Source organism: Pseudorca crassidens, chromosome 18 (assembly GCF_039906515.1).
Source record: "Pseudorca crassidens isolate mPseCra1 chromosome 18, mPseCra1.hap1, whole genome shotgun sequence".
In the NCBI taxonomy this organism is placed as follows: domain Eukaryota; kingdom Metazoa; phylum Chordata; class Mammalia; order Artiodactyla; family Delphinidae; genus Pseudorca; species Pseudorca crassidens.
Genome location: NC_090313.1, coordinates 76,064,200 through 76,080,094, shown reverse-complemented (window position 1 = coordinate 76,080,094; position 15,895 = coordinate 76,064,200). Strand labels below are relative to the sequence as shown.

General features: G+C 44.7%; 1 protein-coding gene across 3 annotated transcripts in view; it reads left to right on the top strand.

Moving 5' to 3' along the window:
• CDK8 (cyclin dependent kinase 8) overlaps window positions 1-15,668 on the top strand; it is a 121,970-nt gene extending 106,302 nt beyond the window's left edge. The window contains exons 13-14 of one of the 3 annotated variants that reach the window (XM_067713677.1): window positions 13,588-13,682; window positions 14,498-15,668. In XM_067713677.1, the coding sequence (XP_067569778.1) occupies window positions 13,588-13,682; window positions 14,498-14,561 (159 nt within the window). In that variant the 3' untranslated portion in view covers window positions 14,562-15,668. The remainder of the gene's footprint in view (window positions 1-13,587; window positions 13,683-14,497) is intronic. The other 2 variants (XM_067713676.1, XM_067713675.1) reach the window with 2 other exon arrangements.
• Window positions 15,669-15,895: the final 227 nt, after the last annotated feature.

Sequence of the window (15,895 nt, the reverse complement as noted above, 5' to 3'; positions counted from 1 at the left end):
TTTTCTCCCTGCCTTTAATGAAGTGCTTTTAAACTTAGTGTGTATGAGAATCATCTGGCGTTTTCTGTCTTCTCGGGGTCTGGCCCCCGAGGTTGTTTTGGTAGGGTTGGGGTGGAACATGGAATCCTCGATTTCAACAGGGTCCCCAGTTGGTTCTGATGCAGTAGTTGAGGGACACGCACGAGGAACGCTCCCAGGCTGGTCTAAAGCTTGAGCAAACAGTAGCAGTTAAGTGGCTCGGAGAGAGGGCTGCTCTGTTGACAGCCATCTTCTCCTGCGTGAATTTCAAAAAGCAAAACCCACAATAACAAGTTCCACTTGAAGTGTTGGAAACGTCTCGGGCACGGTCCTCAGATTTCTTTATTCCTTTATCAACCCCCATTCGCTGAGCAGCCCTGCCCAGTCTTGCTGGTGACCATCAAATTCACAAGTCCAGCCTCTTTCCTCCCTGAGCTGCAGACTCATATATTTAACTGCGTCTGTGACAGACGACAGACACCCACACCTGCTGTGGTTCTCTAGCCTGCTCCCTGGCTCTGCTTCTCCACGAAGCACCTCTCATCCACACCTGACTGCTTTCTGTCCCTTCCCTGTTCCATCCCAGGCCTCTCCTCTTCACACTTGCTCCCTGGCTGCCGAGTCCCAGATTCCCAGCCCAGACCTGTCTGGCACATCTGACCCATGACTCAGATTCTCTCTAGACTCAATGTACCCAAACTTGCCTCCTGCCTCGACCGTCCAGCCTGCCGTCCTACAGACTTACCCGCCTTCCCAGTTGTCCGAGCCACAGGGAGACCTTGGCTCCATACACGCGCACGCCTACGACCCCCTCCACCCCACACCCGGCTCTTCCTTCAGTGGCTCCCAGCTGCTGTCTCCTCCCCCTTCCCCGCACCTGTCTTCTTCGTCACAGCAGCCTGGGCGGTCCTCCTGCCGTTCCCCCTCTCACCCCCATCCGTGGCAGCCAGACCCCTTACTGTGCCCAACAAGGCTCTGCGTGTCCTGCCGTGTCTTTCCCACCCCGTCACCTGCTTGCTCCAGCTCCAGCGCTGTCCTCGCTGTTCCTGGAACCTGCCATGCGCTTGTGGTCTCGAGACTTCTGCACTTCCTATTCCATCCGCATCTGTCTCTCCCCAGCTTCTCAGCTTCCTCCCTCACCTCTTTCAGGTCTGCTCAGATCTTATCTTATTAGAGGCTCCTGCCTTGCACTGTGTATAAGACTGCAGTCTGTCCTCGTCTCCCCACACCAGCCAGCATCCTGCCCCCTTGGCCCGGCTTTATTTTCTACATGGCACTGACCATCACTAACGTACACTTGCCTCTTGTTTTTCCTCGCCCCGCCCCAGAAGGTAAACTCCACAAAGGCAGGTTTTTGGTTTTGTTTTTAAAATGGAAATATTATTGACATACGACACTATGTAAGTTTAAAGTGTACAGTGTGTTGATTTGATACTCATGATTCCACCTATATGACATTCTGGAAAAGGCAAAACCATGAGGTCGGAAAACAGAGCAGTGGCTGCCGGGGTGCAAGAGTGAGATAGGGATTGACTGCAAAAGGACGTGTGGGAATTTCTCTGAGTGATGCAGCCGTTCTGTATCTTGATTTTTGCTGCGCAAGTGAATGCAGAAATCCTCAGAACTGTGTAGGTGAGTCTTAGTGGCTTTAAACTCAGCCTTAATAAAAAACAAATAGGAAAAAAAAAGCCTACAAAATCCAGTGTTGGCAACTGGAATGCTCATACATTATTGGTGGGAATATAAAAAACAGCCATTTTGGGAAACAATTTGATGGTTCCTTATAAAGTTAAACGTATACTTACCATGTGACCCTGCAATCACACTCTAGGAAAGTGGAAAGGAAAGCATGTCCACACAATAGTCTGTACATGCATGTTCAAAATACCTTTATATTATAGCCCGCAAATGGATGTCTATTAACAGATGAATAGATAAATTGTGAGATATCCATGCAGTGAAATAAATTATTCAGCAATAAAAATGAAAGTTTGGTAGAATCTTGATTGTAGTGGTGGTTACACGTGCGCATATATGCGTTTTTCAAAACTCATCAAACTGTACACTTTAAATTGGTCATTTGTATGTAAATTGCACATTAAACTTGATTTAAAATTTAGTATTTGTAAAGCTTTAGCACATGCCTAGCTTTTAAGCGTGCATAAGTGTTAGCTATTATTAGTGTTTTCTCCAAATGGAAATCCGACTTTTTTCTTAAGACTTATAGTATGACCTAGTTCTAGCAGGTAAGTTAAACTTGGAGTCATTTCATGACCAGACGTTTCCTAGCCTCTCACGAATCAGCTTAGAGTGTTTCAATGAGCGAAACGGAGAGCTAGCGCATTGATAATCCCAAGGCTGGAATATTCAAAGGTCCCCCTGAATTCAGTAGTCTTCATTAAGATTTTTTTGTTTTAATTCTGCAAGGGTTTGGGGCTCCTGCTTTTCTAAAGTGTTACTAAACAATTAATACAATCTTCATCTCATGTATGAATTTGCTCATAACCTGAATGTTCTTTGAGCGAGCAAGAGAGTTGAATTCACTAGATATTTACTGAGCATTTGGTAAGTGTTTGATAGTCCGTTAGGACTTGTAGCCAAACAGAACTGAAACAAACCTCAATCGCCGTCCTCAAACACTCAAGGAACTACATTTACAGTTAATTGAGGAGTCAGGATACACACAGGAAACACAATAGTGGACGCCATGACGGGATTAAGCACTAAGCAAAGGGCTGGAACCATGACTCTCCCGTCTTGAGAGGCAGCGGCACTGTGGGAAGGGTTTGGGGTGGGGAGGATTGGTGTGGAGCATCTGAAGAACACGGGGCTTGGGGTCAGAAGACCTAGGTCTTGGCCCTGCCGCTTACTTAATGTCAGCCTTGGTCAAGTCATTCGCCTTTTCCAAGCCCCTGTCAATAATAAGAATTGTAATCGTAACAATGATGTTTTCACTGTCACAGAAACGCCAGAAGGCATTGCGTAGAGCAAACTGCATCACGCTTCAAAGTTGCATAATTAGCTTTATTATGTCGCCTGGACCCTAAAGTTACAGCGAATGCCTACCACGTGACAGGCACTACGTGAAGCCTTTTACACACAGAATTACTCCTCACGAAAGCTTTGTGAGTTAGGTAGTATTTTCCCCCATTCTGCAAATGAGAATAATGAAGTTCTGAGAGACCGTGCCCTGCTCAAACTTATTCAGCTATGTGACCAAGTCAGATTTGCTTTACCTCAGCTTCCAGGACTCAGAGAAAGGAATAAGCCTAGGAATGTCATACAGGGTGAAGTGTGCATCTGTCCAGAGCACAGAACATGTCCTGGGCAGCAGGAGCCAGAGATGAAATAAATAAGCTTGTGGGCTGCCAGCGAGGGCTGTTTTATTTTCAGATGAGGTCATTTCTTGGTGTGCTTTCCCATTTAAATTACAAAGTACAAAAAGAATTTGTATTTTACTAGTTACTGATAATGTCTGTTGAAAGCATACTCAACAATATAAGGGATTTTAAAACCTGCCTCTGGGTTCAGTAGGCCCTAAAATCTGCTTGATTAATATGCGGTAATTGCTTTTCCAGTTGAATTTCTGCACTGGCGGAAAATATGCTCTACATAGGCAAAAACAGACAACTAAAATTTTTCTCTGATGTCGTCAGAGGCTTTCACTGTGCCAAGTTACGCAGGACTCCTGTGCACGTCAGACTCCTCCGGGCCCCTTCTTCCTCCAGCTGCTATTACAGTGACTGTGTCCACATGGGCTGCAGCCATGTTCGGGCAGGTGCTTTGCCGGGGCCCGCGGCAGTGGAGCTTCTCTGATGCCTCATCCGTGCAGAATGCTCGTAGGACCCACTCTGAACTCAGGATACAAGGGGCAACTGATGCCCAGGGTGTTACCCTTGACCAATGGATTAAAAGAATCAATGGCGGACTTCCCTGGTGGCGCAGTGGTTAAGAATCCGCCTGCCAATGCAGTGGACACGGGTTCGAGCCCTGGTCCGGGAAGATCCCACATGCCACGGAGCAACTAAGGCCGTGCGCCATAACTACTGAGCCTGTGCTCTAGAGCCCGTGAGGCACAACTACTGAGCCCACGTGCCACAACTACTGAAGCCTACGTGCCTAGAGCCTGTGCTCCCCAACAAGAGAAGCCACCGCAATGAGAAGCCCGTGCACCGCAACGAAGAGTAGCCCCCGCTTGCCGCAGCTAGAGAAAGCCCGCGTGCAGCAACGAAGACCCAACGCAGCCAAAAATAAATTAATTAATTTATAAAATTAAATTGAAAAATAAAATAAAGAGTTAAAAAAATTAAAAAAAAAAAAAGAATCAATATATAGATGCTTCCTCCTTTGATCTCCCAAAGCAGAACAGTTTGGAGAGGCATTTCGTAAGGCACTTTAGAAGATCTTGACAGAACTGAGCCCCAGTCACCCACGGTGGCAGCCAACCGAATAATGCATCCTTGAATTGGTTTTCCTTCCTTGTTCTCTCCCTCACCTGACACTACTGCTCCCTGAGATCACATTCACACGTAAATCAACTGCGCACAATGCTTTGTCTTGGCTTCTGCACTGGGGTAGCATGGAATCCAGGCTAAAAAAGTGTGTTCAAAAGATGTCAGCGGTGAGGAAGCCATTGTTGGTCAAGTAGGTCGTGCTAGGCTATGCTTCGCAGTAGTATCAATTTACTAAGATTTTCCCTGTGGTGGTTTGGGATGAGCTACAGGTGGGTCATTGGATTGGATTATGAAGAAGTTGGAGCCCTTGAACAGTATGGGAAAAATATGTGTGTGTGTGTGTGTGTGTGTATACAAAGAAGATGTGTGTGTATGTGTATTTTTACATATATACACACACTCATCTTCTTTATCCATTCATTCATTGATGGACACTTCGGTTGTTTCCATACCTTGGCTATTGTGAACAATGCTGCAATAAACACGAGGATGCAACTATCTCTTTGAGATACTGATTTCATTTCCTTTAAATAGATACCCAGAAGTGGGAATACAACAGTAGTTGTATTTTTAATTTTTTGAGGAACCTCCATACTGTTTTCCATAGTGGCCGTACCAATTACTGGGCTGGCCAGAAAGTTCAGGTTTTTCCATAAGATAATGTAACAGAAAAACCCAAACAAACTTTTTGGCCAACCCACTACACTCCCACCAGCAGGTGCACAGGGGCTCCCTTTCTCCACACCCTCACCAACACTTGTTATCTCTTGTCTTTTTGATAATAGCTGTTCTAACAGGTGTGAGGTGATATCTCACTGTGGCTCTGATTTGCATGTTCCTGATGAGCAGTGATGTTGAGCACCGTTTAATATACCTGTTGGCCATTTGTATGCCATCTTTAGAAAAATGTCTCAGGTCTTCTCTCCATTTTAAAGTTGGATTCTTTGGCTTTTTGCTATTGAGTTGTGTGAGTTCTTTAAATATTTTGAATATAAAACCCTTTCCAGAGATACGATTTGCAAATATTTTCTCCTATTCTGTAGGTTGCTTTTTCATTTTATTAATGGCTTTCTTCGCTGTGCAGAAGCTTCTTAGCGTGGTGTACTGGGTTGGCCAAAATCTTATGGAGAAACCCAAATGAACTTTTTGGCCAACCTGATACTTCCCACTTTTATTTTACTTTTGTTACCTTTTCTTTTGGTTAGTGTCAAATCCAAAAAATCATTGCCACGACCAATGTCAGGGAACTTACCCTCTCTGTTTTCTTCTAGTTTTATGATTTCAGGTCTTAAATTTAAGTCTTTAATCCATTTTGAGTTGATTTTTGTGCATGGTATAAGATTGGGGTCCAGCTTCATTCTTATGCTTGTGGCTGTCCAGTTTTCCTGACACCATTTATTGAGGAGACTGTCCTTTCCCCATTTATTCTATATTCTTGGCTCCCATGTGGTAAATAAGTTGACCGTATATGCACAGGTTTATTTCTGGGTTCTCTATTCTGTTCCATTGATCTATATGTCTTTTTTTCATGCCTGTACCATATCGTTGTGATTGCTATAGCTTTGTAATATATTTTGAAATCAGGATGTGTGATATCTTTAGCTTTGCTCTTCTATCTCAAGATTGCTTTGGCAATTGGGTCTTCCACAATTCCATACAAATTTTAGGATTATTTTTTCTGTTTCTGTGAAAAATGCCTTTGGTATTTTGATAGGGATTGCATTGAATCTGTAGATTACTTAGGTAGTATGGACATTTTAACAATATTAATTCTTTCCCAAAAATGATCAAAGTGTCTTTCCATTTATTTGTGTCTCACTATCCTTCATCAAATCATATAGTTTTCAGTGTACAGATCTTTCACTTCTTGGTTAACTTTATCCCTAGGTATTTTATTCTCATTGATGCATTGTTAAGGGATCATCTTCTTAATTTCTCAACCTAGTAATTTTTTTAATTGGATGCTGGATATTTTGAGTTTTGCTTTGTTGGTTGCTAGACCTCGTTATATTTGCTCAGTGTTGAATTTTGTTTTGGCACGCTGTTAAATGAACTGGATCCTTTTGATACTTGTTTCTAAGCTTATATATCAAGTCTAGAACTGCCTTTAAGTCTAGGGCTAATTAGTCCCCGCTGCTAAAGAAATGTCCTTCTGAGAATTCTGCCAGAAGCCCCAGCTACCACTCTGACTGGTAGGACACAGACTATTCTCAGCCCTGTGTGAACTCCAGGAAGTGGTTCTCAGCCTCTGGTAGAGGCCTCTCATGCATCACTTTGACTTGAGGGGACCCTTTTGCAGATCTCCAAAGCTCGCCCTCTGTGCAGCTCTCGCTCTCCAAAACATTGCCCTTAAATTCCAGCCACCTTAGCTTCCGTGCAGTGCAACTTCCATCTGCTCAAAACACCAAGCACACTGGACTTTATTCAGATTCTTCTTTCCTGTACTGGGAACTGCTTTCAAGCAGTAAGCTCATGCAACAGTAAGACTCACTTTGTTTCTTGGGGAAACAGTACTTGTGCTGTCCATTGTCTGATGTCTGAAAACCAGTTTTGAAATATATTTTGTCCAATTTTTGAATTGTTTAAGGGGGGAGGGTACACCTGGTCCCATTACTCCATCTTGGCTGGAAGCAGGGGTCACACCCGGAAACAGTTTGTTAGGTGGGTCAAACATTAGGCAGAGTCACAAGTTTTATTAGCATCATGATATAAGTGAGTTTGAGCTTGATAAGACAGTCCGTACATTTTCCTAAAATCTGTGTACTCTGTGTCATACATGACCAAACATAAGGCAGTCTGGTATATAATGGGATCCTCTAGTTTCCCAATGAGAAGATTAAAAAAGGAAAAGCTTAGATGGATAGATAGATGATATACAGATGGATGATAGCGATTTAGACATTGATATAGATATCCTTTAAGAGATGGAGATGGAATGCTTAAATATCTGCCTTCAGTTATAAGTATGTAAAATTACACATTAGATAAACTAACATGATTTTAGAATATTGCTTTTTCCTGCTCTCACTTAACATGAAATAATTTTATTCAATCACTTATATGCGTCTTTGGCTTTAGTAATTTTGTCCTTGCTATTATCTCTTTTTGAGTTTCCTAAAACATCATTTTATATCATCAAAGTTGTATGAAGCGCGGCCCTTTTTGACTTTCAGTATATGTTGCTCTCTCTGGAAATTTTACGCAGGCCACAAGGAAATGGCTTGCCTTTCTGTGCTTGTCTTTTTTCTGTTTGTTTTCACTTAGTGATCACCACATGTAAAACACTTACTTTGTGGCTAAGCATTGTTAACAATATAAACAATTGTAATCGAGTGTCACAGCCCCAAGAATAATTACTAAATACTAAACCTGTTCAATTTTTTTGTCTCTGTTTTTCAAAATCCATTCCATCAAATGACCTCTATAATCATCCAAAACTAGTGTTTTAAGGTCATTTTAGACTCAGCTTGCAAGATAAAATATAGGGTGTCCACTTAAACTTGAATTTCAGGTAACCAATAAATACATTTTGGTGTAAGAATGCCCCACATATTGTTTGGAACATACTTATACTAAAAAAAAAAAATGTTGTGTATCTGAAATTCAGATTTAACTGGGCATACAGAGTGCCCAACTACAGATTTTTCTTTGTCAAATCCGATGATCCTATTTTAGACCAGTGCCTACCTCAATTAATCTTTCTAAGATATTGCTTATCAGATGATTCCTTCTATTTTGAGTGATAATATTGAGAGACCTCACTTTATATTTAGGCATGAGCAGTAATGTCCTCCATCATTTTCTTCCTAAGTATGTAATACCATAAGCACTCTTAAATATATTTCCAGGCATTTTCCCTTGCTGGAAGGTGGAAGTTAATTCAGAGGATAAAATATTAGAAAACTCAGTGCACCAATTTTCTGAATATGCCACCAGAACCCGTATTACTAATTCAAGCACGATGTCCTTAACACGGGTTTGGACTGGGTGAGCGTGCTCACTTTTCTTTTCATATTTTCAGCTTTATTTTCCCTGAGCCTTTCGGCACACGGACAGTTTTCAAAGGCAAATGTCATCTTTCTCACCACCATCCTGACTGCACAAAGTGTAGGTAGGTATTTCCTAAGCCACACATGCTTGCGAGGCAATTTAAATAGCAAGTCGGTAGGATCTAAGAGGAAATCTAGGATTAAAGAATCTCTTTAATCCAATTGACTGTTTTTTCTTTGTTTGTTTTACGAAAACATAAGTCTTGAGGACTGAGTTTCTTCATAAAACTAAACATGTTTTCTTCATTTATTCTTGGGCATGGTCACAATAATGCTTTCATTTTCCCCTGCTATATTATTTAGAAAGAGTAATTGAGTTTACCCCAGTACTGCGGAATCCTGGTGGGGTGTCAGATCTTTAATAACTTAACTCGTTCTGTCACTTTATTGAATTAGGAGGAAAAAATAATGTTTGCCACTTTGAATCCCATTTTAGAATCTATGAAAAACTGCTAGGTTCATCTGTGGTTCCTGAGTACCCTCGGTTAATATCTAATTGTACCCAGCTTGAATCATTTCCTGTGATTCAGAAAATCATTTTTGTTCCATCCCCAAGGATACAAATTGGAAGTAAAGTGATAAAACTTGGAAGTAACACAATAAAACATCCCTGGGAAGCATGAGAATCTTAGATTAACCACTTGGAGGGTTTAAGTTCTTGCCCAGATGTGCTGGAAATATCCTTTCCACACAGTGAAAATATTCACTGCCTTCTTTAATGCAGTGATTTTCTCTGGCTTGCTTGCTTGCTTTCTTCTTCTCCTCCTCCTCCTCCTTTTTACTTAGAAAAGCAGCTGCTGATCTTGCTGGCAGATGACACTGCTAGTTCTGAGGAAAATTCGAGAGCTCCCCACCTTGGAGGCTGATGCAAGGTGGTAGGGGCCAGAGTGCTTGGGCCAGAAACTTCTTCATGCCCTGGCTTAAAAGGCATTTCTTCCAACACATTCCTATCCCTAAAGAGCATCCCTGCTTTCCTTTCCAGCACAGTTCTTCCCCTACCAGCCAGACAACTGACATTAACCAGAGCCCTACCAGCCCTGTCACCCGCTCCCACACCGGTGACTCATTTTATGCGATCGATTTCACATTCTTAAAGAAAGAAATTTTTTTAAACTATAATTTAACAAATGGCACTTCCTCGGTGCTCTGGTGTTTCCATTCTTAAGGGCAAGTGCGCCCGGGGCCAGTGCATTCACAGCATCCTCTCTCATCCTGTAACTATCAAGCCAACTTGAAAAGATGCCCGGCGGTCTTTCCTTTACAACTTGATTTCTTTCACAGTAGTTTATACTGAATGATGACCTGTGGTCCAGAGTGAGACTGAAAATGGGCCGTCTGCTCCTTGCCCAAGGGAATGGCAAGTTCTGGAGGAAGAAATGTGGAACTGTGTTCCGACCTGTGCTGGTCTCTTGGGGAAGCACTGGGGCAAATCAGTCTGCTGCTCTGGGGCTCGGGTTTTCCTGCATGAAACAGGGAGTGTGGAGAGTAACAGGTCCAAACAGGAGGACTCCAGGGCCGCTCGTGAATCCCAAGCTGTGGCTGGCGTCTCAACAGAGTCCCAGTACCCGTGTGCATGGGCGAGCTGAGCCTCCCAGAGGGTCTGGGGCAGGAATCTCCTGAGCTCACAGCATCCTCTGTCTGCGTGGACCGCCCACCCTCTGCGAGCTTCACAGGAGCAGTACCCAGCCTGATGTGCTTCCCCGAGAACTCTGGCACCCAGGGGTGGCACCCGGCACGGCGGCAGGCAGAGAGGGGGCACTTGATGGTTAAACGTCAGTTTAACTAGTTCATCTACAAAGATGATGTTTACAGCTACAGTTTCTAGTCGACGTTTCCCCCCTCTACACCCCACTGAGCAGAACTCAGGATGGGGGGCATCAGGCAGCAGGGAGAAGGGAGCAGTAGATGCAAGGTCAAATGTCTTCACTTCTATGGTTATTTAAAATAGATTCTCATTGCTTTTTCTCTTCCTGGGGGAAGTTGCTTAAATATCAAAAATTTTGATTTTCGTTATCTACTAAAAGCATGGAACATGTCCAGGCACAGTTAAGGACTTGCCTAACACCGTCCAGAATAAATAACCAGCGACATAATTCCCCTGCTCCTGTTACCTCGCATGGCTCTGCACCACACAGGTTCTCTGGGCTTGAGCAGGGTGTGGTTGGCTTTTGTCTCCAATCCTAGAAAATGTTGTGTTCCTTTGTGTTGGGATAAAAAAAAAAGGTATTCTGGTCCCTTTGAGTCAAGAAAATTCTTTCTTGCTTTTTAAAAACAAAAATTTATCTTATTTTTTTTAATTAAAGTATAATTGATTTACAATGTTGTGTTAGTTTCGGGTATACAGCAAAGTAATTCAGTTATGCATATGTATATATATATTCTTTGTCAAGTTCTTCCCCATTTTAAGTTATTACAGATATTGAGCATAGTTCCCTGTGCTCTGCAGTAGGCTCTTGTTGTTTATCTATTTTATAATATAATTGTGTGTGTTAATCCCAAACTCCTAATTTATCCCTCCCCTGCACTCCTTTCCTCTTTGGTAACCATAAGATTGTGTTCTATGTCTGTGAGTCAGTTTCGGTTTTGTAAATACGTTTGTTTTATCATTTTTTTAGAGTCCACAAATAAGTGATATCATATGATATTGGTCTTTCTCAGTCTGACCTACTTTGCTTAGTAGGATAATCTCTAGCTCCATCCATGTTGCTGCAAATGGCATATTTCACTCTATTTTTTAGGCTGAACAATATTCCACTGTGTGTGTGTGTGTGTGTGTGTGTGTGTGTACACACACACATATATATACCACATCTTCTTTACCCATTCCTCTGTCAATGGACATTTAGGTTGCTTCCACCTCTTGGCTATTGTAAATAGTGCTGCTGTGAACATTGGGGTGCATGTATGTTTTCAAATTAGAGTGTTCATCTTTTCCGGGTGTATGCCCAGGAGTGGGATTGCTGGATCATATGGTGATTCTGTTTTTGGTTTTTTAAGGAAACTGCATACTGTTCTCCATAGTGGCTGCATTTGCATTTGGCTCCATTTACATTCCCAGCAACAGTGTAGGAGGGTTTTGCTTTTCTAATTTCACGATACCAGTACAGGCGGACCTTGTTTTATTGCACTTTGCTTTAATGTGTTTCGCAGATACTACGTTTTTTACAAACTGAAGGTCTGTGGCGACCTCGTGTTGGTCAGGTCTGTCAGAGCCGTTTTTCCAACAGCATTTGCTCCTGTCTTCCTGTCTCTGGGTCACATTTTGGCAATTCTCACAATATTTCAAACTTTTTCGTTACTGTTACGTGTTACGTCTGATTATGGTGGTCTGTGATCAGGAATCTTTGATGTTAACACTGTGACTCACTGAAGGCTCAGACGATGGTAAGCATCTTTCAGCAGTAAATTATTTTTAATTAAGGCATGTCCATTTCTTTAGACATAATGCTATTTGACTGCACACTTCATAGACCGCAGTATGGTGTACACATTAACTCACATGCACTGAGAAACCCCACATTCATGTGATTTGCTCTCCTGTGATCTTCCCTTTCTTGGTGGTTTGGAGCAGAACCCGTGCTGTCTCTGAGGTCTGGCTGTACTTGGTTTGTCTGTGCCGAACATAAAGGAGCCTGAAAGCAGCCCTGGAGGCCAGTGTCGCCTTCCCCCCTGCTTCCCTGCTTCTCTGTCCACTGTTCACCAGGTGCCGTCAGGTCCCCACTCCTGCTCCTGTCTTGGGGGTGAGGGTATCAAGGGCAGGGCACCTACTTCCTCCCCTGTGTTCTCCCTGGCTCTTGTCTCCGTAAGCCAGCACGATGCCCCACGCTCTGTGAGCACTGAATACGTTCCGTAAAGACACAGTGGGCGCTGACATTTATAAGTGCCTTGTTCATGTCAGCCACCATCTCACCATCTCATTTAATGCTCACAGCCATCCTAGGCCACAGGCCCTATTATTATTCCCATTTTCCAGATGAGGAAGCTGGTGCTTAGGAGGTTCACATTTTACCCAGGATGCACAGCTCCGGCAGAGCCAGGATTCCACTGAGGCCCAGCTGCCTCTGGAGCTGGCATCTTTACCTCCACAGTGAATCAGTGATGTCATATTGTTCCATTAAGTCAGTGGAGAGGGGGGCAGCAGTCTTGGGACAAAGCTGACCCCGAGGATGGCAGAGCAGAGACCACAAGAAGCCGGGGGGCTGGAGGTGGATCTACCACTGGAAGGCTGTCCCCTCGCTGGACTTGCAAATTCCATAACAAATAGCCTTACTCTTTTTTTTTTTTTTTTGTGGTACGCGGGCCTCTCACTGTTGTGGCCTCTCCCGTTGTGGAGCACAGGCTCCGGATGCGCAGGCTCAGTGGCCATGGCTCACGGGCCCAGCTGCTCCGCGGCATGTGGGATCTTCCCGGACCGGGGCACGAACCCGCGTCCCCTGCATCGGCAGGCGGACTCTCAACCACTGCGCCACCAGGGAAGCCCTAGCCTTACTGTTGAAGCCATGTTGAGTTGGTGTTTGGCTCTTTGTAATAGAAAGTACTCTTACTGATATACACTGGGCGAGCTGGCTCTGCGGTCCTTCATTACTGCTGCGTCTTCCACTTACTAATTATTTACAGAGGTGCTTCTTTTCCGCAGGAACATATTCATTAATGAAATGTTAGCAAATATTTATCATATGCCAATTGGAAATCAAACTACACCAATAGATGATTCAAAATGTGTTCACATGCTTTTGTTCTCGTGAATATATTTTTTTTTCCTGTTTTAACTTCTGTGTTTATTTCATGCCCCTAAGAGTTTATGAAATGTCCGGCTCTACATGGAGAAAGAGGTAACATTCATTTCTTGGTGGCGCACCACAAGCGTGCTGTCTGGGCAGAAAGCCCTTTCACACTCACTTGCAGGCTGATTGATTTCTTTGCGAGCTGCACAGTCGCAGCCTTGTGGGAAGAGTCCACCACGTTCAGACAGCAGTGACAGGTTTAGAAATGGTCTGTCTTTGTCCAAGCCGAAGTCTCTTCTGGATCCTTGATTATGTCTAAATGGTGCTCTTATCCTTACACAGAACCCACCTTCTCAGTCCACCAGGAAGCACTTGATTTGTTTCCCAGCCCCGAGGATGGGAGAAAGCAGCAGTCTAAAGGGTAATCACACAGCCAGGTGAGCTGTGGCTTGGGAGAAAATGGGTTTGAATGCTGAAAGAGTTTGGTATTATGCTAACCTATTTACTAAGGAGTCTGCTCAGCCCTGCCTGGGAAATTGGATGGGCAGGCAGGGAAGGATTCCGGACACTTCCAAATGGGGACGCTCCGGGTAGCTCTAATTGTCCTGGCTGGAGAGAGGGGGGTGAGCAGGCAGTCATGAGCCGGCAGTGCCCATGGTGCGTGTGACCTGGAGAAGACAGACCTACAGATGTGGGTGAATGAAGGTCTTCACAGCAAGCCCAGCTCTTGTGGGGGGAGCACCTTGGGCTCCAGCGCCCACAGAGGACTGATTTCCCTAGTGCTGTGGCTCAGGTTTGCTTAAGTGGCAAGGACAGCCAGCGACAGGACAACGGGACCAGGTGTTTCCTGGAGGACAGGCACCCTGATGGAATCTTGACCAGGCGAGAAGACCCTGGCCCATGGTCCTGACGTGCCTGCACCCCTCTGTGGGTTTAGGAGGGCCCTGTCCCCGCAGAGTCGGGAAGGTGAAGACTGAAGACAGACAGTGGCTGTGATGTTAGAGTCTCCTCGGGCTGCCCTTAAAACTTCATTCATTCCTTGGGGCCAGCCAGACATCGTGTTAGATTCCAAGGATGAAGGAGAATAAGTGTGTGTGTTTGTTGGGTGGGTGAGGGGAAGGTGGTCTGTGTTGCGAGTCGAATAATATTTTGCATGTGCTAAACTAGCTTCTTATTCACAGAAATGTTGTCCTAATCCGTTCCTAAAATGAGAAATTTTATAACACAAAGTCATTCCATTTGTAAACACCAGGGGCTTGAGAAACAGGCCCACGGAGGGGCTGGGAAGCCTTAGAGCATCTGGATTCAGCTTCTGAAATCATCCTCCAGATGTGCGCCAGACCCCGCCCAGCCCCTGGAGAGTGCCTGCCGCATGGCCCCCAGGCCCCCTCCCGGAGGTTTCCAAGTGAATCTCTCCCACTTGCTGTGACATGGCCTGCAACGTCCAGCGGAGGCCAGAGTCAGCCCACACCTCTGCGGATGAAAGAGTGTCGGGACTTTCTGGAGGAAGTAGACATGGCTTGTGACAATCTTTTGGAAAGAGAGGGTCCCCAAACCGGGACCAGGACAACCGCAGCCCCGCTGGAAAGGCCAGGCCTCTGGTCTCCGAGCCTCGCTCACCAGGTGTGTGCCCGGGAGCCTGCAGGACCGCTGGGCCCCCTGGTCCCTGAGGAGCCTCCAGTGCAGGCCCTTCAACACTATTTCCCAGTGAAGTTACACATGCAGACCCAGAGGAAACTGACAAGAGTGGAAGCTGCTCATCCCACAACCTTAAAATTGCATCCCATCCCCACTTCTCACACCCACCGGGCCCTAGGAATTAATCTGTTTTTTTAAGTGCAGTAATTATTTTGTGACAGGCACAATTATATGCATTGTATCTGTGCAGGCGTGACAAATCTGTTGATTTGTTAAACTGTGAACTGTTAAAATATGCCAATATTTTTGTAACTGCTTTGGCATTCTTCATTTTAAAAAATATATCAGGTGATTTAATAAAAAGTAAAAAAGGAATCGGGCCTGGCCTTTTTGAACCTCAAAGAGGTCCTGCCTGGCCTGGGTGGCAAGGTTCACCCAGGTGGAGAGAGGCCTTGCTCAGAGTGTGGTCCCTGGGCCAGTAGGTCTGCCTCGCCTAGAACTTGTTCAGAACACGGACTGCGCCTTTGCATAAGATCACCCAGTGATTCCTAACAGCCGCAGGGAGCACAGAAGATGTGTCCAGCGCTCTGTCCCCCAGCACTGGGCCCCTCGCTGTTTGGGGTGAAGGGGTGAGCCCCCTCCAAGGCAGCACAGAGCCCCCCAGGGAAGGTGAAGGTCACGGAGACCTGGGCTCCCAGATCCAGCCACTCCTCCCTCATTCACAAAAAATTATACTGTTACCACTTACTGACTTTTATTTGTCAATAAAAGCTCTATGGCAATTTGCTTTCTTTCTTGTTTTATAAGTCAAATTCCTGGAGACAGAAAGTAGAATGGTGGTTCCCAGGGCCTGGAGAGCAGCGGAGATGGGGCCTTCATGCTTAATGGGGACAGAGTTGCAGTTTTGCAAGATGGAAAGAGTTCTGGAGACGGAGCGGGTGATGGTTACACAACAAGGAAAATATCCTTAATGCCACTGAACTGTACACCTAAACATGGTTAAGATGGTAAC